Source organism: Heptranchias perlo, chromosome 1 (assembly GCF_035084215.1).
Source record: "Heptranchias perlo isolate sHepPer1 chromosome 1, sHepPer1.hap1, whole genome shotgun sequence".
NCBI lineage: Eukaryota > Metazoa > Chordata > Chondrichthyes > Hexanchiformes > Hexanchidae > Heptranchias > Heptranchias perlo.
This window is the reverse complement of record NC_090325.1, coordinates 90,210,284-90,232,909: the sequence shown is the minus strand read 5'-3', so window position 1 is coordinate 90,232,909 and position 22,626 is coordinate 90,210,284. Positions and strand designations below refer to the sequence as shown.

At 39.2% G+C, this 22,626-nt stretch overlaps 1 protein-coding gene across 1 annotated transcript in view; it reads right to left on the bottom strand.

Moving 5' to 3' along the window:
* atp8a1 (ATPase phospholipid transporting 8A1) overlaps positions 1-22,626 on the bottom strand; it is a 417,286-nt gene that overhangs the window by 318,628 nt on the left and 76,032 nt on the right. The window contains exons 2-3 of the mRNA XM_067988311.1: positions 7,826-7,940; positions 4,023-4,122 (exon numbers count right to left, since the gene is read on the bottom strand). Of these exons, the coding sequence (XP_067844412.1) occupies positions 4,023-4,122; positions 7,826-7,940 (215 nt within the window). The remainder of the gene's footprint in view (positions 1-4,022; positions 4,123-7,825; positions 7,941-22,626) is intronic.

Here is a 22,626-nt window from a genome sequence, read left to right as displayed (position 1 = left end):
AATGTCACTTGTGACTTTGAAAAGGGCTGTTTCAGTATTGTGGCAGGGGCGGAAACCTGATCGGAGAAGTTCAAACATGGAGTTGCCGGAGAGATGGGCACGGATTTGGGAGGTGACAACATGTTCAAGGACTTTGGAGAGGAAAGGGAGATTGGAGATGGGGCGGTAGTTTGCAACGATAGAGTGGTCAAGGGTGTTTTTTTTGAGGAGGGTCGTGATGATGGCAGATATGAAAGGGAGGGGGGCAGTACCAGACGAGAGGGAACCTTTAACTGTATCGGTTAGCAATCTGATAAACAAGGAAATTTCAAATAATTTGTACCAGCAAGAACTCTCAAACCAGATAATCGGTTTACAGACATAAGGGATAATTGGAGGCCAAGATAATGAAAGAACTCCCTTGCTCGTCTTCGAATAGTAGCATGGGATCTTTTGTGCCCAACTGAGGGCCTCTATTTAATGTCTCATCCAAAAGATTACATTTCCAACAGTTCAGTACTCTCTCAGTACTGAACTGGAGTGTCAGCTAAGATCGTGCTTATGGAACGCAAATACCACAGATGTATCTGTCCACCAAGGGGAAGGAAGATACTCTTATGTCATCTCTATTTCATCTTCTCATAATTTCAGTTTAGAAATTAGATTGCATTCTTGATGTCATCAAAATACAACTATTCTTGCTGCCATTTTTAATCATTTAAAATTGGTGAACATAAATCTAAATCATAGGTGTACAAATTGGATGCAAGGGGAACTTCCTGTCTGCCTTCAGATTTCTGCATTTGCTGATTTACTAGCCTGCTACTTCTGTTGCTGTATACTAATAAAGAATGTTTTTGGGAATGATAGCATGGTTTCAAGTAGCTGACACTGTCATAGAATTAGAAAATTTATGGCACAGAAGGAGGCCATTCGGCCCATCTTGTCCGCACTGGCCAAAATTGAGCCATCCAGCCTAATCTCACTTTCCACCACTTGGTCCGTAACCTTGTAGGTCACGGCACTTCAGGTGCACATCCAGGTACTTTTTAAATGAGTTGAGGGTTTTTGCCTCTACCACCCTTTCAAGCAGTGAGTTCCAGATCCCCACCACCCTCTGGTGAAAAAAAATTTCCTCAGCTCCCCTCTAATCCTTCTACCAATCACTTTTTAAATCTATGCCCCCTGGTTATTGACCCCTCTGCTAAGGGAAATAGGTCCTTCCTATCCACTCTATCTAAGCCCCTCATAATTTTGTACACCTCAATTAAATCACCCCTCAGCCTCCTCTGTTCCAATGAGAACAACCCCAAACTGTCCAATCTTTTCTCATAGCTAAAATTCTACAGGCCTGGCAACATCCTCATAAATATCCTCTGTACCTCTCTGGTGCAATTACATCTTTCCTGTAATGTGGTGATCAGAACTGTACACAGTACTCAAGCTGTGGCCTAACCAGTGTTTTATACAGTTCCAGCATAACCTTCCTGCTCTTATATTCTATGCCTCGGCTAATAAAGGAAAGCATTCCATATGCCTTCTTAAACACCTTATCCACATGTCCTGCTACCTTCAGGGATCTGTGGACATGCACTCCAAGGTCCCTCACTTCCTCTATACCTTTCAGTGTCCTCCCATTTGTTGTGTACTCCCTTGCCTGGTTTGCCCTCCACAAATGCATTACCTCACACTTCTCCGGATTGAATTCCATTTGGCACTTTTCTGCCCACCTGACCAGTCCATTGATATCTTCCTGCAGTCTACAGCTTTCCTCCTCACTATCAACCACACAGCCAATTTTTGTATCATCTGCAAACTTCTTAATCATGCCCTCTACATTTAAGTCCAAATCATTAACATATCACAAAAAGCAAGGGACCTAGTACTGAGCCCTGCGGAACCCCACCGGAAACAGCCTTCCAGTCACAAAAACATCTGTCAACCATTACCCTTTGCTTCCTGCCGGTGGATCAGAAGTTACGACATTTTATATAGCACTCGATCACATCCTCAGGATATCACAATGCACTTCACGTCTATTGAATTACTTTTAGAAGTCTAATTATGTAGACAAACTTAACAGGCATTTTGTACACAATACTGTACCACAAATAGCAAATGATCAGTTGATGTGTTTTGTTTTAGTGTTGTTTGAGGGAGAAATGTTGGCCAAGACATTCACAGAACTTCCCAATCTTCACATACTGCAAACTGTAAGTACCCCTCACAGAACCAAATTGAGGGCCCACAGTCCTTCAGGACTCTCCTAATGAATGAACCAGGCTCGCTGTGTGAGACGCGTAAATCAGTGGGAAGGAAAGTGCATCCCATATCAAGAAAACAAAAACTCAACTGCATAAATTTCTAACTGGTTTAGTTTGGAGACTTTTAAACATGGTGATGGGTTTCTATACATGTCAGACACCCAACTAACTAAAAATAAAACCACGAAGATGTAACTCTCAAATAGGTCAGGGTCACTACCCTGGCTAATATCTGGTCAGGGTGGTATATAAAAAATAATTTGCTATCAGCATCATTTAATTGTGTAAACATTTCCTCTTCAAGCATTATCCTACATTTACGTGCAGTAAAATCCATCTGCCTTTCTTTTGTCTGTTCACTTAATTTACTCACGCTATAAATCTTTCCTATACTGACCCCATTTTGTGTCATCAGCAGTCTTACAATATGAATTATAGATAGTGTGAACAGCAGAAAATCCAGAGCAGTGCTACATTACAACAGTGACTACACTTCAAAAGTACTTCATTGGCAGTAAAGCGGTTTGGGATGTCCTGGGGTCGTGAAAGGCACTATATAAATGCAAGTCTTTCTTTCTTTTCAATGGCCTGCAGAATTCCAAATACTACATGACAGTCACAGTCATTTCTACTTATCACTTCCTGCTTTGTTAAACTGGTTTTCAATCCAGTCAGCTAATTTGCCACTAATTCTAAGAGTTTTACTGTGCAGTTTCATCACATATTTATTCTCGACATGTATATGGTCGAGAATACTTGAATCTGTAGTATCCCTCTCCACCAGGGGCGCATCTCTATTTTTGTTAAGTTCTCATGACCTAGTAGTTCAAGTGCTTAAGCACTAAACCCACAATCAAGTTCAAATTATATGGCTATTTACTAGTCAAATAAATTGGCTACAGCCTATATACAAGGTTTGTGAAAAAAGCACATCTCATCTCTGGGAAAGGACAAGAAAATTATACAACTCAGACTTCTTGGGCTCAATTTTAAAAGGGCGGCAGGACGGTGGCAGGGATAAATAGGCACGCGGCAAATCTGAATTTAAAAAAACGTACCTTTCCCCATGCAATTGCGAGATAATTGATGCTCATAATCTTAATTGACAGGCTGGCTGCCAACAGGAGCTGCAAAGCCAAGGGTTGTGGGAGGGGAGGGGGGGGGGTGGGGAAAGAGAGAGAGAGAGAAACCTCATCGGGCACTGGAAGAGAGTGTGCGGGGGGTGGGGGTGCAGGTGGCATAGTTTCAAAGGTAGGCTTATTTATATTTTTAGGCGTGAATCGGAAGCCATGGGAAAGCCACCCAGGTAAACTGAAAATCGTTTTAACTACATACTATATAACAAATAAAGTACCTTAAGTACCTCAATGAAGTACATTTGCTTCTTTAAATATCGTCCCACCAGCTTTAATTGCCGGCGGGACTTCCGGATTCCAGAACCACGCACACACAGATGCGTCTGTGTGAGACGCATAAATCAGCGGGTTGGAGCCGGGTTCCTTACCCGCTCGGGATTTTACCGAATTTCGCTGCCCCCCCACCCCCTACCACCCAGACTTTCGTTTGAAAATCAAGCCACTTAAATCTAGTCAGCATATCACAAAAATCAGGAAGACGACACAACCTCAACTAGCTTAGTTTTTGTAGGACAGGGAGAAGGTCGGGAAGGGAGGAAGGTTTTTCAGCAAAACATTCTGGGATTAAGTTATTTTTCAGCAATATCTAAAATGGGAGAAACTTAACATTCATAACTAACATTGTGCAATTAAACAAGCTTACCTGGAGAAGAGCTATGAAAAGGAAAAAGGAATTGGCCGCTCTTCTGAACTGTGAGTATAGGAACCTTGGCAGGAATGTAAGGGGATTATATTTTGCAGTGCTAAAAGACAGAAAAAAAAATATTTCACAGACTTCAGGCCAATGTATTCTAATTAGAATGTATTTTAGGTAATGCAATATATATGTTGGGGAATATCTCCACCATCATAAGTTCTATTTGTATACAGATGCAAATTAACACCAAGTAACGAATAATTATTCGTGGGATTGAACATGTACGGATATGATCTTTTACAAAAAACTGGAGCACAAGAGGATGAACATGCTCTATATTGCTCTGGGCAGGAGCAGTTATTTTCAATGGAAGAATTATTGAGTTGATCTGCTAGCCACTTCACTCAACAGACAATAATAGTCAGTCTTCAGCTCACAATCTGGTAAGAGTCGCAAAATACAGTGCACTAATGGAAGACATTTTAATAATCCATTAACCACACCTGCTCTCTGCAATATCACTGCATTCTTCATTGTGCAGTATGTACCTGAACACAAATTAAATTCATTTATCATATTGTCACCTGCAGTTCACAAAATTATTTAAGCAGGTAGTTGTTAGTTTAAATAGGTTGCTACTGCTTTGCAGTTATTACAGCTGAATGCTGAGCAACATATTGTAGCACAAGTACAAATTTTTATGTAGAGTTTTTTGCCAGATGATGCTTAACTCATTTGTATCTATTTGAGCTCTGAAATTAACTGAAGTGATACTCGATTAACCCCTTCAGTTATCACATCATCTGAGATCAAATATAAAAGATAGGATAGCTGCACTGTTGCACTTTTATTCTTCAAATAATTTGCATTCTTTACATACTGTAGAAACATTTGGCTGGTTCTGGGAAAAATACACGCTGAACATACCCTTTTTTGTTGCATTATTGCAGAATTCTGAGCAGGTGAGTTTCTACTACCATGCTGTTTAAAGCCCCAAGACTTGCACAATTCTACTAGTTCATCTTACTCCAAGATAAATCTATACTTTACTTTCACAATAAGAGATCTAACCAAACAAAAACCAACCAACCTACCCAAGGAACAGAGGGGATGGTTGAGGGGGATTGCAATGTCATATCAATCGGAACAATGAAGGCAGCCTAAGATCAGGTAAGCTTTCTTCTACAACATTAATGTAAATCTCCACCTTTAGCAATCAATTCAGAGCCTTGTGCACTGGAAATTCAGGCACGTGCTAAAATTAAGACAGAAAATAACAGGCCCACGAATTGGGCATACCTCAATTCCCAATATATGCTCCAGCCATGCAAAGCTCTTTGCTGTGAGCACTGAAGAGGAAAATTTATCCACTTTCTTATGCATTCTCCAGATTTAAACAGTAATATTTGATAAATGTGTTCAGTGCTCTACATAGCTGCTTTACAAACTTGAGCAAATGAGGATAGAAGTAGCCCTAACTAGAACTCTAAGCTTCTTTCCAACCAAATAGCAGTGAAATATACACTACATTAAGCACTTCTCCATCTACATTGAATCAATAATTTACTATGTCTTCTTGCCATAGCCAAATAATGGCCTCAAATGTCTAAATTCCTGAGTTCTGTAAACATAAAAACAGAGCTCAATATGCATTCACACAGTGGAATCTGTAATCATCATAGGATGGGATAGTAGATAAAATAAGGAAACAATCTCTATTTGAATAGAATGGGTAAATTACTTTCAGAAGAAATCTCAGGTGAGTCCCAAGAACAACTCTAGCATTGTGCCAAATCAAACATGACCAACCTACAACTTAAATTGGGAGCTTACCAACTCTGCGAGCCAAAACTTATGCTAATAATACCGCAGTTACCCTTGTGTTAACATTCGTTATCGTGATATGGGTGAAGCATGCAAGGCTGGCATTTGTTGCCCATCCCTAGTTGCCCTTGAGAAGGTGGTGGTGGGCCTTCTTGAACCGCTGCAGTCCATTTGGTGAAGGTGCTCCCAAATGCTGATAGGTAGGGAAGTAGTAAACTGTAACCAATATTATCTACCTTCCTAACTGATGTTTTTAAATGTTTGTACCATTTTTCAACAAGAGCATTTGATTTTGGTTACAATGGGCTAGAAGCAGTGCACTTACATTTTCACTTCCACAAACATATAGAATTCCATGCTATGATCACAAGGCCTATTAACACTACTAATTTCACATTTCAGAGAATATGAATTTCTGCTCTTTGCCAACAGTGCTATATGGGTGGCTGTTCGGTGGGGGTGGCTGTTCGGTGGTATGTGACAGTGACCAAGAGTGACTGCTCTTATTTTCTTCCTGGCACAGTCAAGATCAGGAACTTTCACATGGGTAAACTGTAGGCACCCATATCCCATGTTACTCTGGTGCAACATGTTGGAGCCCTAACACATTGTCTCCTGATCTGTGATTCGCACAACAAAGTAGGTCATATGAAATGTTGTATCATGATACACAAGCTACTTCTGTGTTAAGAAGTATTAGGTAAACGAATGTAAAAATAAATTTAAGGTTATTCTTTCCAAACTATATGCATTGAATTTTTCATCTAGATATATTGAGATGATTTTCAAACTTTGCTCCCTTAACTAGTAACCACTAAACTTAAAATGCACATTTTGGTCCAGTGGGCTTTTGGCAATGTGGCTATCATTTCCCTCAGAACCACCATAATGTGGAGGGCACAAGAACTAATTAACAAATGCGCAGCCACTTAAACTGGTAAAATGCATGAAAATTTGGCTATTAAACATTTGAATACAGAATTGCCTTGCAGCTTAGTGTATAACTGCACTCTGGATTTGTAGAATACATGCTCATGGCCTCAATTCACCTCAGACAAGTTATTAATCTTAGCTGAATAATATGGGGTAAGTTTGATTGGAGGGCAAGAGTTTCCCTGGTTTATTTGTGGGGGGGGGGGGGGTGGTTGGAAATCATCCAGAGTTCCCACTTTTGTTTGCTATCTATGGACCATTGCTGAAAGTGGCCCAAATATGGATGTACGGTTTGGACAGAAAAACAGCACTTACTCAATTGGCTACAGGGCAGCCAGTACCCACCAAATCATATTCCAAGAGTCAGCAGTGTCTTGGCTTACACATGAATAATGGCTGTTTGGACAAGGTACTGAAAGGTTCCTGGCTTCTGCAGAACCTTACCACAGCAAAGAATCAGCACCTTCAGAAGAGAAGGGAAGGGGATAAAACTGGTGAGAAAAAGACAAAAAGATTTTCAATGCTCCAATTTTCTCACTTCTACGAAAGCTCCTTTTTCGCATCGTCAGTTGATTAGTTATTAAAGACGTGGGTGAATGCCCGTGTGGGTTCTCCAACCCAGAAAAACAGCGTTAAGTGTTTATGTCATTTTTCCAGGGCTCTTCCACCAAAGTTATGGCAGACAAGTGGGAGAACCCAGGCAAAAATTCACACCTTTAATGTTCCATCTCTCAATGAGAAATGACATTTTTCAAATTTGCATTTAACTCTGCACCATCTTTCAATTCATACATGGGCTATTGGGAGGTATCATATTTTTTTGTGTGAAATGTATTTTGCTCAATTGCATACATTTACTATTTATTAAATAACCTAAAGCGTTAACAATGGACATGGAAATCTTTACATAAATGGAATAATGCAATTAATACTCCACATTAAGTAATACTGTATATGAAGGACAATGAGTGCTCTGAAGTATGCCAGGGGGGAAAAAGCAAACAAGACCACAATCAGATTTTCAATAGAAAGCTAATTAAAATTATTCCCACCTGACATGATTGCTACAAAATTTTATTAACTGAGGTCGGTTAATAAATATTGTTCTCATATCCTCTTGATCAGCCAATGAGGTTTTCTCTGATGCATCTTCAGTTTTCTCGTATCCTATAAAAAAAACAAATATTACATAGAATTACATAGCATGTACAGTAAAGAAACAGGCCATTCGGCCCAACAGGTCTATGCCGGTGTTTATGCTCTACATGAGCCTCTTCCCTCCCTACTTCATCTAACCCCATCAGCATATCCTTCTATTCCTTTCTCCCTCATGTGCTTATCTAGCTTCCCCTAAAATGCATCTATGCCAGTCACCTCAACCAGTCCTTGTGTTGGCGAGTTCAACCTTCTAACCACACTCTGGGTAAAGAAGTTTCTCCTGAATTCCCTATTTAAGGTCCCTAGTTCTGGTCTCCCCCGCAAGTGGAAACATCTTCCCTATGTCTACCTTATCAAACCCTTTCACAATCTTAAAGATCTCTATCAGGTCACACCTCAGTCTTCACTTTTCTAGAGATAAGAGTCCCAAGCCTGCTCAATCTTTCCTGATAGGTATAACCTCTCAGTTCTGGTATCATCCTGGAAAATCTTTTTTGCACCTTCTCCAGTGCCTCAATATTCTTTTTATAATATGGAGCCCAGAACTGTTCAGAGTACTCCAAGTGTGGTCGAAATAAGGTTCTATACAAGTTTAGCATAAATTCTCTGTTTTTCAATTCGATCCCTCTAGAAATAAACCCCCAGTGCTTGGTTTGCTTTTTATGGCCTTATTAACCTGCGTCGTTACTTTTAGTGATTTGTGTATCTGTACCCCCAGATCCCCCTGCTCCTGTACCCTATTTAGACTCTTATTATCCAAGCATTATGTGGCCCCCTTTTATTCATCCTATCACATGTCCACTATCCTGAGGGAAAATGCTTTTTGAATATAAATAATAATCTCCTAAAATTTCAAAATTTATTAATTGGGTAAAATCATTCTTTTAGTTCGAAATGTTTCCACAAAAACATTAAACATGTATACTGCAAACTTGAAAAAATGTTAAGCTTCTCCAGCTGTGTCAAGTGAGTAGGTCCCTACCCCTCGTGAACAGATACAATGCTCAATTTTGATCAACGGTATAGATGTTTGATCAACGGTATAGATGAGGTGGAAGTAAACAGCTATTATCTTTGACAACAAGCACAGGACTAGAAGACTCAAATGCAGAATTCACAAGCCTTGAGCAGAGTTAGAGATTAGGAAAAAAACATTTTCCCTCAGGGTAGTGGACATGTGGAATAGACTCCCAGAAAAAGCAACTAATTCAGGGTCAATCCACACAAAAAAGGATCTGGACCAATTGAGAAAGGAGAGGTAAGCGAAGTAACTTAGTAACTTAAAGTAGGAAGTCAACAGGTAGTGTTGGAGGGAGTCTACAATAGAATAATCATACATGGACTCTGGATGGAGCTGGCTCTCGGGCTGAATGGTCTTTCTTACTCTGGATTTTCTCAACATTCTTAGAAACAAAGTTGTAAAGTTAATTTTAAAAAAAGGAAAGAGTGAATTTCCTTTGGGATATGTTATCCTACATCAATACTGTGCATTGTGAACATTCGCAGTACCCTTGCATCCTATTTCATTGTGAACATTCGCAGTACCCTTGCATCCTATTTCATTGTGAACATTCGCAGTACCCTTGCATCCTATTTCAATAAGAGCTTTAGTGAATTTGACAAATGTGTGTCATTTTTCTGCATTTTCTTTTAATTAACAAAGGCCGTCAGCACTAATGGAATTGACTGAGGGCACATCTTAATTTCCAGCAACTTGCATTGAACTGCTTAGGGCTTTCAGTTTTCCAGCTTTTTTTGTCTCCTCCATTTTGCATGTTACTTAGCTTGTAAGATATAGTTGATATGGGAAGTTGAAGTATACCAGAATCTAGAATGAGGGGTCGGCATAAATGCCTCGCCCTCAAGGTAGGGACTGTAAGATACAGTTGATTTAGAAGTGACTAATATATGCATGCATGGGGTGATGCCTTTATGAACTTACATTTAATATGTACCGAAGTTTTTGGATATTGTTAAAATAACTACGACATATATAAATGCAGTGTAATATGGCATAAGGTCGAGAAGCAAGCATGATGGCCAATTAAGCCAAAATGAAGCTAAAGACAAAAGAATCTGCTGAAGCAGTATAATGTTTGCAATAAGCAGACGGTGAAGGTCCAGGCAATGAGCGTATTTGCAAGGAATGTGCTGTAGTAATGTGATGTTTGAAATGAAAAGATAAACAAGGACAAGATGTTAATTAAATCACTAATCGAAAGGGTCCGAAACATTCTAAGACATCTCTTATTACCAAAGTAAAAGACCTTTGCAACAACTGATGTAAAGATTGTTTGGGTAAAACTGATTTTGCAGTAACTCATGTAACGACTGTTGATGTAAATTCTCAGTCTGGTTCAGTCTGCGAATGCAAGGAACGGGGTGATAGAGAGTAATCATAGAATGTACTATTGAAGGTTGGGAAATCATGATTAACGGCGTGGGTTAGATAGCCCCGGCATCTGTTAGTTGCCACAAAGGCAGGAAAAGGGTATAAAAGAATTACTATTGAACCCAAGATGTGGAGATGCCGGTGATGGACTGGGGTGGACAAATGTAAGGAATCTTACAACACCAGGTTATAGTCCAACGAACCCAAGAGGCAGCGCGAAAATCCAGAGGAAGAAAGAAGAAAATCTGTAGTCAACAGAACACAGCAAGAGAAAGAGAGACTGCGCTGCAGTTGCTCGGAGGGCTACTACCGAGGTTTTGAGGAACAGACTGTGGCTATCGTCTTCGTTAAGTATTACTTCTTTGTACCGTGTGTAAAACTACTTAATAAATCTGTTATGCCTATAATCAACATGCCTGTACCCATAGTGATTTGTTGTTGTCACGGACAAGTCTCTTGGGTTGGATTAAATTGAATCCTGAAAGTAGGAGAAACCTACAAGCATTTCAATTCAAGTTGGCATAAGAAAACTTGGCTTTATTGGGCAAGTTATCTGATTTCTGCATGATTTAAATAGAACCAGATGGTCAACAGTTCAAGGCAAAGTGTGTCCACAATTAGTTTCTTGTTGAAAAAAGGGGTGGGGGGTTTCAATAATGGATTCAATGATCCTCCATGATTCTTGACTTCCTGGGAATGTTGTTCTTTTCTTCAATTTCCAAGAGCTTTTGTAAGTGCTTACAGGATTGACAGAGTACACATCAATTTACCAGGAACTTTGTGAATTACTTAACCGCTCAGGATGCTCTCATTTTTCCAAACCTTTTGCATTTCCAATTAGAAAACTTCTTCTATGTTCCCACGATGGTCCTACAAGTGTTTTGGTGCACTGCTGGCCTAAATAGAGCCACAGCTAATCAATATTAGATGTGTTCACGATTAGAGCTTTGGAACAATGAAGGAGTATTTAAGTTTGGATGTGGACTCTTTGATTTTTCTAAGTTTTTCTTGGGATTTTTCGTTTTCTTCAACACTTGTGTGCTAGGTTTTCCTTTCCTGGAGCATCCAACGTAATGATTAGGTATCTCAAGATCAAAAACTGGAGACAATCCTGGGATACGTATGGAATTATCTGTCCCTTTATGCGGCTTCTCACGCTAATGTCCAACATAAACGAGACACAAACTCCTCCACTTCGATGCTGCTACCTAGATTATGCTGCCTGTAGTCAGGGTCATGCCAATTTCCTTCAAAACTACCAGCACCATAAACAACAGCACATATATGCCTATAGATGTACAGTGGCAACTGAGTTTGAAAAAAAACTAGCTTAGATATTACTGTTGGGGATATTCGTGGGAAAATGCTCAACAAGTCCCTATGACATTTATTTAATTGCTATTTTGGGGGAGGTAGTAACTATTTTAAATAAACGGGTTAACATCTGCATTAAAATAGCAAAAAGTGTAATGTCATATGAATATGTTAAGTGTTCATCTGCCATCACCAACAGTAATTTCTAGGCTAGTGCATTCAGTGCATGTATTTCATACAGATTAACTTGGGTGTCTGCCAACTAGGGGGTGTGAAAGAATGACTAATAAATACAGGGCTGTTTCAATTACATACTGTAATGTCTTAATACTGCAGATGGATACTATACCAGGACAACATTACTCCAGCATCAGGCTACGTCACTATTATAACTTGGATTCTTAAAAGTATTGATTTTGCATTCTATGGTTATACAGTGCATCCCACAAGAGGTCCTTGTCTCTTGAACAGGAAATATGCTTCTTACAAGATTAACCTCACCCAGGTGTAACGTTTTTGGGCTTTTATCTTAAACACTTTCCCTGTGCTAACTGCTAAAACCCACTATCCTTAGTGAGCCCTCACTCCTTAAAAACTGGAGTATGCCGTTACATGCCTCAGCAATTGTAGTGAATCCAGTGGACCAGCAGAAATCCTAGTCATCGTATTCAAGTTACTGGATATATCGTTTGCCCTTCTGTGATCTCAAATTCAGAAAATGGTAGAACAAACACCACATACGCAATAAGCTACCAAACAGATTTCTAATTTCAGTAAATATACTACTTGCACTAAGTTCTCTTACTTATTTTGTTCAAAAACATTTTCTAGTAGATTCTTGCCTGAGGTGTGGTCTGCAAAACTGTTATTCTTCCACCTACCAAAGTGAAGGGGATCACATCATATCACACATATCATGTAAGCTACAGGACAGAGAATGGGGGTTTGTGTTCTACCCTTGCAACTCACTACATTTACCTAATTAGCCAGGTGGAGTTGAGGTCGAAGATCAGCCATGATTTGACTGAATGGCAGAACTGGCTCGAGGGGCTGTATGGCCTACTCCTGCTCCTATTTCTTATGTTCTTAAACTCTGCTTGATGGCATATGTGTGAGGTCTGCTTACCAGAGTGCCGACTAACATTGATCGCAAGGAATGTATCTAGTCGTCATATTGCTGTTTGTGGAACCTTGCTGTGCGCAAATTAGCTTAATTCCCTACATTACAAAGTGACTACAGCTAATGAAGGACTTTTGAAGTGTAAAGTGCTATGGAATGTCCTGAGGTCAGTGAAAGGCGCTATATAAATGCAAATCTTTCTTTGTGTAAAAATCTAAAAGCATGTGGTGCTGGTCATTTTTGTGGAGGTATATCAACCTGTCTTTTGAAGCAAACAGCCTCTAATTATCATATGTTACATTAACAGTTAGAAAATAATAACATTGTAATCACTAACAGGAGAGAGAGAGAGAAGTATTTTCTACTTCACAAGGAGCTAGCTCAGCTCGACCACTACTGTAAAATTGTGTAGTGTTCCTGCTACAATCCACTTGTTCTTTTACTGTTGAATAAATTTGTTTGGCCGTTACAATCCAAGTTGAAGTCTTGCAAGGTGTTCTTCTGCCACCTTCCAAAGAGAAGGACAGTCATGAGATCACATGATAAAACCAGACAGCTGAGTTAAACTGACAAGTTGTCTTATTACCCGGGCATGCTATGAATTTACCTAAATATCTAGGACATAGGGGATGAAGGCTTACATACAAGAGTAGTCCGATAGTGTTCTATAGCAAACCTACTATAGTTCTTTATGTAGTTTACCCAACATATATGACGACACCACCTGTATTTTTAAAAAAAAACTAAAAGTGCAGTGTGATTGGCCAGCATAGAGTCCTAAACTATTAGGATGCACTTACAATTTAGTTAATACCATAGATTTATATTAAAACAGTTGTATAAGTTTATTATAATCACAGATATGTTAAAAGCAAATCGTGTTTGACTAACTTGATAGAGTTTTTTGATGAGGTAACAGAGAGGGTAGATGAAGGCAAAGCAGTTGATGTGTATATGGACTTTCAAAAGGCGTTTGATAAAGTGCCACATAATAGGTTTATGGTGCTGGTAGTTTTGAAGGAAATTGGCATGACCCTGACTACAGGCAGCATAATCTAGGTAGCAGCATCGAAGTGGAGGAGTTTGTGTCTCGTTTATGTTAGACATTAGCGTGAGAAGCCGCATAAAGGGACAGATAATTCCATACGTATCCCAGGATTGTCTCCAGTTTTTGATCTTGAGATACCTAATCATTACGTTGGATGCTCCAGGAAAGGAAAACCTAGCACACAAGTGTTGAAGAAAACGAAAAATCCCAAGAAAAACTTAGAAAAATCAAAGAGTCCACATCCAAACTTAAATACTCCTTCATTGTTCCAAAGCTCTAATTGTGAACACATCTAATATTGATTAGCTGTGGCTCTATTTAGGCCAGCAGTGCACCAAAACACTTGTAGGACCATCGTGGGAACATAGAAGAAGTTTTCTAATTGGAAATGCAAAAGGTTTGGAAAAATGAGAGCATCCTGAGCGGTTAAGTAATTCACAAAGTTCCTGGTAAATTGATGTGTACTCTGTCGATCCTGTAAGCACTTACAAAAGCTCTTGGAAATTGAAGAAAAGAACAACATTCCCAGGAAGTCAAGAATCATGGAGGATCATTGATTGAAGCCCATGGAATAAAGGGGGCAGTAGCAGCATGGATACGAAATTGGCTAAGTAAAAGGAAGCAGAGAGTAATGCTGAACGGTTGTTTTTTTGGAGTGGAGGGAGGTGTACAGTGATGTTCCCCAGGGGTCGGCACTAGGACCACTGCTTTTTTTGATATATATTAATGACTTGGACTTGGATGTATAGGGCACAATTTCAAAATATGCAGATGACACAAAATTTGGAAGTGTAGTGAACAGTGAGGAGGATAGTGACAGACTTCAAGAGGACATAGACAGGCTGGTGGAATGGGCGGACACTTGGCAGATGAAATTTAATGCAGAAAAATGCAGTGATACATTTTGGTACAAAGAACGAGGAGGGGCAATATAAGCTAGAAGGCACAATTCTAAAAGGGGTACAGGAACAGAGAGATCTGGGGGTATATGTGCACAAATCATTGAAGGTGGCAGGTCAGGTTGAGAAAGCGGTTAAAAAAGGCATATGGGGTCCTGGGCTTTATGAATAGAGGCATAGAGTACAAAAGCAAAGAAATCATGATGAACCTTTATAAAACACTGATTCAACCACAGCTGGAGTATTGTGTCCAATTCTGGGCACCGCACTTTAGGAAAGATGTGAAGGCAATAGAGAGGGTGCAGAAGAGATTTACTGGAATGATTCCTGGGATGAGGGACTTCAGCTACGTGGATAGACTGGAGAAGCTGGGATTGTTCTCCTTGGGAGAGAAGGCTGAAAGGAGATTTGATAGAGGCATTCAAAATCATGAAGGGTCCAGACAGAATAGACAGAGAGAAACTGTTCCCATTGGCGGAAGGGTCAAGAACCAGAGGACAGATTTAAGGTGATTGGCAAAAGAGCCAAAAAGGTGACATGAGGAAAAACTTTTTTTTTTAAACGCAGCAAGCGGTTAGGATCTGGAATGCACTGCCAGGGCACGGGGGTGGTAGAGTCAGATTCAACCGTGGCTTTCAAAAGGGAACTGGATAAGTACTTGAAAAAAAAATTTTGCAGGGCTACGGGGATAGGCGGGGCAGTGGGACTAGCTGAACCGCTCGTGCATAGAGCCGATGCGACCTCCTTCCACGCCGTAACCATTCTATGATTCTGTAGAGAATTTTGTTTCAACAGATACCATATTGGTGCCATGAACAGTGGATTTTTTGGTTAAATAAAGGCTTCAAATCTGCTGGGTACCAAGGCTTAGAAGCTGAAACAGAAATAAAGTGTCAGCTCTTGAAACAAAAAAGCACACTGAAAAGCAGAAAAACTAGAGTGGTAATTTCACACTGGACAATAGTTAATTTTGTACATTATTGGACTATTCGTGACAGTTGCTTTGTGTTATCATTTGTTTTCAACTACATGCTCTTTCAACCATTAATTAACACAAGATAGTTTAAGATTCTCATGAAACCATACTATAATTTAATTACCCTTAATTCTATCAAGACTATGCTACATTCAAGCGTCCCTCCCTTTGTTTGAAAGGCCACTCCTTTCAGCGTGGTTTGGCAGTTATGGCTGTAAACCCTGATGCATCACATTGTTTCTTGTAAGAATGTAAGAATATAAGAAACAGGAGCAGGAGTAGGCCATCCGGCCCCTCGAGCCTGCTCCACCATTCAACAAGATCATGGCTGATCTTCCAACTCAACGCCATTTTCCTGCACTATCCCCATATCCCTTGATACCTTTAATATCTAGAAATCTATCAATCTCTGTTTTGAATGTACTCAATGACTGAGCCTCCACAGTCCTCTGGGGTAGAGAATTCTAAAGATTCACCACCCTCTGAGTGAAGAAATTTCTCCTCATCTCAGTCCTAAATGGCCTACCCCTTATTCTGAGACTGTGGTCCCTGGTTTTAGACTCCCCAGCCAGGAGAAACATCCTTCCTGCATCTATCCTGCCGAGCCCTGTAAGAATTTTGTATGTTTTAATGAGATCACCTCTCATTCTTCTAAGCTCTAGAGAATACAGGCCTAGTCTATTTAATCTCTCCTCATATGACATTCCCGCCATTCCAGCAATTAGTCTGGTGAACCTTTGTTGCACTCCCTTCTATGACAAGTATATCCTTTCCAGGTGCGGTCTCACCAAGGCCTTATATAATTGCAGTAAGACATCTTTACTCCTGTACTCAAATCCTCTTGTAATAAAGGCCAACATACCATTTGCCTTCCTAATTGCTTGCTGCACCTGCATGTTAGCTTTCAGTGACACATGTACAAAGACACCCAGGTTAATTTGAACATCAACATGTCACAATCTCTCACCATTTAAAAAATACTATGTATTTCTGTTTTTCCTACCAAAGTGGATAACTTCACATTTTTCCACGTTATATTCCATCTGCCATGTTCTTGCCCACTCACTTAGCCTGTCTATATCCCCTTGAAGCCTCTTTGCATCCTCTTCACAACTCTCATTCCCACCTAGTTTTGTGTCATCAGCAAACTTGGAAATATTATATTTGGTCCCCTCATCCAAATCAGATTGTGAAAAGCTGGGGCCCAAGCACTGATCCCTGCAGTATCCCACTAGTCACAGTCTGCCAACCTGAAAAAGACCCCTAGACTCTCTGTTTTCTGTCTGTTATCAATTCTCAATCCATGCCAGTATATTACCCTCAATTCCATGTGCTCTAACTTTGTTCACAAACCTCCTATGTGGGGACTTATCGAAAGCCTTCTGAAAATCCAAATACACCACATCCACTGGTTCCTCCTTATCTATTCTACTAGTTATATCCTCAAAGAACTCCAATAGGTTTGTCAAACATGATTTCCCTTCCATAAATCCATGTTGACTCTGCCAAATCCTATTATTATTTTCTAAGTGTCCTATTATCACATCCTTTATAATAGATTCTAGCGTTTTCCCTACTACTGATGTCAGACTAACAGGTCTGTAGTTCCCTGTTTTCTCTCTCCCTCCTTTCTTAAATAGTGGGGTTACATTTGCTACCCTCTAATCTGCAGGAACCATTCCAGAATTTTGGAAGATGACAACCAATGCATCCATTATCTCTATAACCACCGATCATCAAGTCCTTGGGATTTATCGACTTTCAGTCCCATTAATTTCCTAGTACTATTTTTTTACTAATACAAATTTCTTTCAGTTCCTCATTCTCGCCAGATCCTAGGACCATTTGCCTTCGCCAATCTTTTCCTTTTTACATAGCTATAGAAGCTTTCACAGTCCGCTTTTATGTTTCTCACCAGTTCACTCTCATATTCTATTTTCCCTTTCTTTATCAATTTCTTGGTCCTCTTTTGCTGAATTCTAAAATGCTCCCAATCCTCAGGCTTACTGTTTTTTCTGGCAACTTTATATGCCTCTTCCTTTGATTTAATACTATCTTTAATTTCTTGTTAGCCACGGTTGGACCACTTTTCCGGTTGGGTTTTTGTGCCTTAAAAGGAATATGTATTTGTTGCAAATTATGTATTAATTCTTTACATGCTAGCCATTGCCTGTCTACAGTCATACCTTTTAATGTAGTTCCCCAATCAACCAGAGCCAACTTGCATCTCATACCTTCATAGTTTCCTTTGTTTAGATTTAAGACCCTAGTTTCAGATTGAACTACATCACTTTCAAACTTAATGAAGAATTCTATTATATTATGGTCACTCTTCCCTAAGGGCTCCTTTACAACATTATTAATTAACCCTTTCTCACTGCACAATACTAGATCTAAAATAGCCTGTTCCCAAGTTGGTTCCTCAACATACTGATCTAGAAAACCATCTCGTATACATTCCAGGAATTCGTCCTCCACAGTATTAGTGCTAGTTTGGTTTGCCCAATCTATATGCAGAATAAAGTCCCCCATGATTACTGTATTACCCTTGTTACATGCACTTTTAATTTCCTGCTTAATAGTCCAAAATAAGTAGGAAAAAAAGTGATCAGCCCATGAACCCTGTCCCTTCCTTCACAAAATTTCTATTCTATTATGGGTTTTACTTTATTTGTTTAATTTCTTACTGTAATGTTTTGCAACATTTGCACCAAACTCCACCCCCTGACAAATGAAGCAATAGCCCACTTCTGTCCTTTATTATTTAACTATTGCTGTTTGCCACATTTATCACTATGCTTCATGAAACAATTGATCATTCTGTTTATACTTATCCTTACATCCTTCAATCAATTCCAAGACATTTATCGACCTCTTTTTTTTTGATTGAGCTATTACATTTTGCTAAGAGTTTGTTACACTACTCAGTGGGTTGGCAATAAATTCACATCTTCCTTGAGGCTTGTTTTATACAAGCGTCCTCCAATTTTGCACTCACACCTCGAGTTAAACAGCCTACTTCCACCTACATTATTGACATTTCTCAGCATTTTAATTGCCTGGTGTGACAGAACAAGAGACATTGGTTTCAAATTATAATAATTTCTATATTATGTATTTTTACTATGAACTTAGATGAGGCCCTGGTGCTGAAATTTTAATATATAAAAGCCAAAGTAGATGCATTCTTTGATCTTCCTTGTCCTTTTGTCTTGATTAGCCTGTGAGTGAGTACAAATATGCAAATTGTGATCCGAATCTTCAAGTCAAATCTGCTTGGGCTAGGTTTCATTTTTTGTAGTTATTTACATCTCCAAACTCCTTTTCTCTCTGGTCTATCACTGCAGGAAGTAAATCAAAGGTGACCAGTTTTGAGTAATTGTGAAAGATACTTTTTGTATCTTCCATTGTGCCACTTGGACAAAGAGATACATAAACTAGGCTGCTGACCCTTCAGTTATTCCTATACAGTTATTCCATTGCTGTACTGCTATATGGATTGGCAGCTAATAGGAGCTCAATGAGGATTCATTTCTAACGAAGCTTTCTGAATACACAATATTCAGAAGTTACTCAATAGAACTGCTAACAGTCAGAACTTTTATGGCTTTAAAAAGTATTGGTTAGAATTATGAACTATTAATTATCATATTTAACTTGCTTCTGTATATTACTTCCTTTGAATAGAAGATGAATTAATTATTTGAACCTTACCATACACTCCATCAGCATGATATTTTTCCACCTAATGGAGAGATTAGGAGTATACATTAATATCCTATATGGCTTCTGGTATATAAGCCAGTGGTACAAGAATGAAGTGTTCACTGTGGGGTAAACTATCTTGGATAAAGTCATTTTGGTTCATGAGAAACACTGGCTTGCCTACACAAGCTGTTTTGGATACTAGCCCGAACTACTAACACCTTAATTATGTATCCTCTCAACCTTTTCTTTGATGAAAATAAAGTTCAGTTGCCTCTTGATAAACCTCAAGAAATGAAGAATCAGGCACATCATTCTACTTTGGGAAAGTTGAAGATATGCTCCAGATATGTTACTTGATCTGATGGTGGGCTACACAATAGTCATTAGACTTCCAACTCTTTGTGGCAATCAGTGCATTTCTCAACTGCACAAGGAGTAGGAGTTTGGCATGTGATCTAGAATAGGCTGCTGAAGTCTATGGGATTACTACAGCACATGTGCACATGTGAGCTTTATTGAAGTGTCTGCTTTTATTTTAATATAGTCATTTAAAACTTTAGTGTTGCACATAAGATTTTGTTTTACCCAAAGTAGATTTTAGTAATTATTAAAAAAGTCATTTCTCTTTTCTGCCAGAAGATTTCCCCAAACAATATAATAAAAGCAAGAATATTTCCCCAGAACTGTCAGCCTTCAAAAGTTTGGAGAAAGACAAGGATAGATCAGATGCAAACTTTATTTTGTGCAAATATTTAAGGTTTGGGTTAATGGCAACAGCTGGCCCTGACCTGGGACAGACTACTGTGTGTTGTGGATATCTAGCTTCAGCTTATTGGTGCAATGTCTTGAATTTAGCAGCAACAGCTGAATGGCAAAATGATGCAAAGAATTTCTCCCTTCCAACTTGTCAAAGGTGTCCGACCTCCAACATCTAGATAAATTCCATACCACAATTTTCAGGGATTTATTCTAGATATTTCCTCAGGTTCAGCATCACCAGTCACTCTTTAAGTGGACATTTTTCATGCCCAATATCTGGTTAAATGACATCATAACTGGGAACATAACAGAGAACCCATGTTCTGTGTACTGGCTACTGAAATATAACATGACACCACGTGAATTCTCCTCTCTTTACAGAAGACAGGCAAAAAAAGCACTCCATCAACTTGTTTATTTATACAAAAGACATGAATAGTATAGTTATCTCAGTGAGATCAATCAATTTCTCCTAGCTTTTCAGTTATAAAAAACAATAAAGATGCAACTTACTAACTCTATACATTGGCTCACCTGCTTTCGCTAGCTTAGAAATTAAGTTAGTTCAGACTTGGAAAACACAGATTATTTTCAGTCTCCCAGAGAAAAAAGAGAACAGAGCACGAGCAAGAGCAACAGACCTTTCTCTGTGAACTCTCTGTCTTAAGTTTGTGTGAAGACCGTATACTTTTCATGATTTAATTAACCTACATTGGACATTTCACCAATACAGAACGAAGGCTAAGACCACCTTTATTAATGGAGTGAGACGCTCAATGATGTCAGCTAACTGACCCCTGAGGTCTTCTACTGTTTCAAAGCTTCAGTAACACACCTAAGCAAGCAGTGCCATTGCTGCTGATTCTATAATGGCCCAGCAATGATTTATCTCCCCTCCCCAAATAAATTCCTTGCAATGTTCACCTTAGTGGTTCAGGAATATTATAAGCTAAGAATTTCAGTTCAAGCAACAAAGGGGAAGTCCAAATTGCCACACTCTAATAATGAACAAACTGCTTCCCGCCTACTAGTCCTAATGGAACCTTTGTGAACACCAGCTTCTCCCATGTGTAAGACCTTGTTATTGCATCTCTAACACACTTTGTTATCCAGAAATCAATATGAATTTTATTTTTAAATTACTCCATTAGGATTAGGATGGGAATTCCAAGATGCTAATTATTTTGGTAATTTTTTTTCCAGTGTCTCAATTTGGAGGTCACCATCTGAGTCACAACATTAAGTTTTATTGGGATAGATTTTCAGCAAATTCTAACAAGGCTGGTCAATCTTCTCTACTAGGTTACAACCCAGGCAGCGAAGATAAAAAATCTACCCCACATTCAAAAAGTTGCTTCAACTTGCGCCATTTTATAAGTTTCCTGGAGAGCAAATTGGGTGATGTGTGATTAATCCAATTTGCACTTACTCAGTCCACTCAGACTACAGAGGAGAACAGCCACTTTCCAGCATGTACAAATTTATGGTATGGAACAGAAATGGAAAAAAAAATCACAGATAATAGAGGCTGTAAGAGGTGACCCCTTTGAAATACATGATATCTGGCTAGATTTATCTTTAGAACTCCATTGTTGGGTATCTGTCAATTGGGCTAGTTTGAGGTTCTCAAGGTGTGACTTTTAGGAACACAGGCACAGAAGTAGGCCATGTAGCCCTTCGAGTCTTTTCTGCCATTCAATGAGATCATTTACCAGCCTTGGCTCCATATCCCTTAATGCCCTTGGCTAGCAAAACTCTATCGATGTCAGATTTAAAATTATTCATTAAGCTAGCATCTACTGCTTTTTGTGGGAGAGAGTTCCACACTTCTAACATCCTTTACATGAAAAAGTGTTTCCTAACTTCTCTCTTGAATGGCCTGGCTCTGATTTTAAGGTTATATCCCTTTGTCCTAGACTCTCCCACCAGCAGAAAAAGTTTTTCTCCATCTAGCTTTTTACCATTTAAAACACTCTGATCTATCCTTTTTGGTCCAAAATGGATGACCTAACACTTACCTGCATTGAAATCCATCTGCCAGTTTTGCCCGCTCACTTAATCTATCAATGTCTCTTTGTAATTTTATGCTCCCAGCTACACTACTTACTATGCCACCAATCTTTGTGTCATTGGCAAAATTTGATATATGGCTCTCTATTGTGTTAACTAATAAATGTAGTGAATAGTTGAGTCCCCAGCATTGATCCTTGTGGGACACCACTAGTCACTTCCTTCCAATTTGAGTACATACCTATTATCCCTACTCTCTGTCTTCTACTGGCTAACCAATCTCATAACCAGGTCAATAATTTGCCTTCAATTCCATGAGCTTTAATTTGCTTTGGGAATATGAACAAGATGACTTCTGTGTTACATTTCTGGATTTTTACACCATGTATACGACTTGGGTTCTGCATCAATGACCACTCTCGTAAGCAGACCTCATGCCCCCTATGAACACGAGTGTCTCTTTATATGC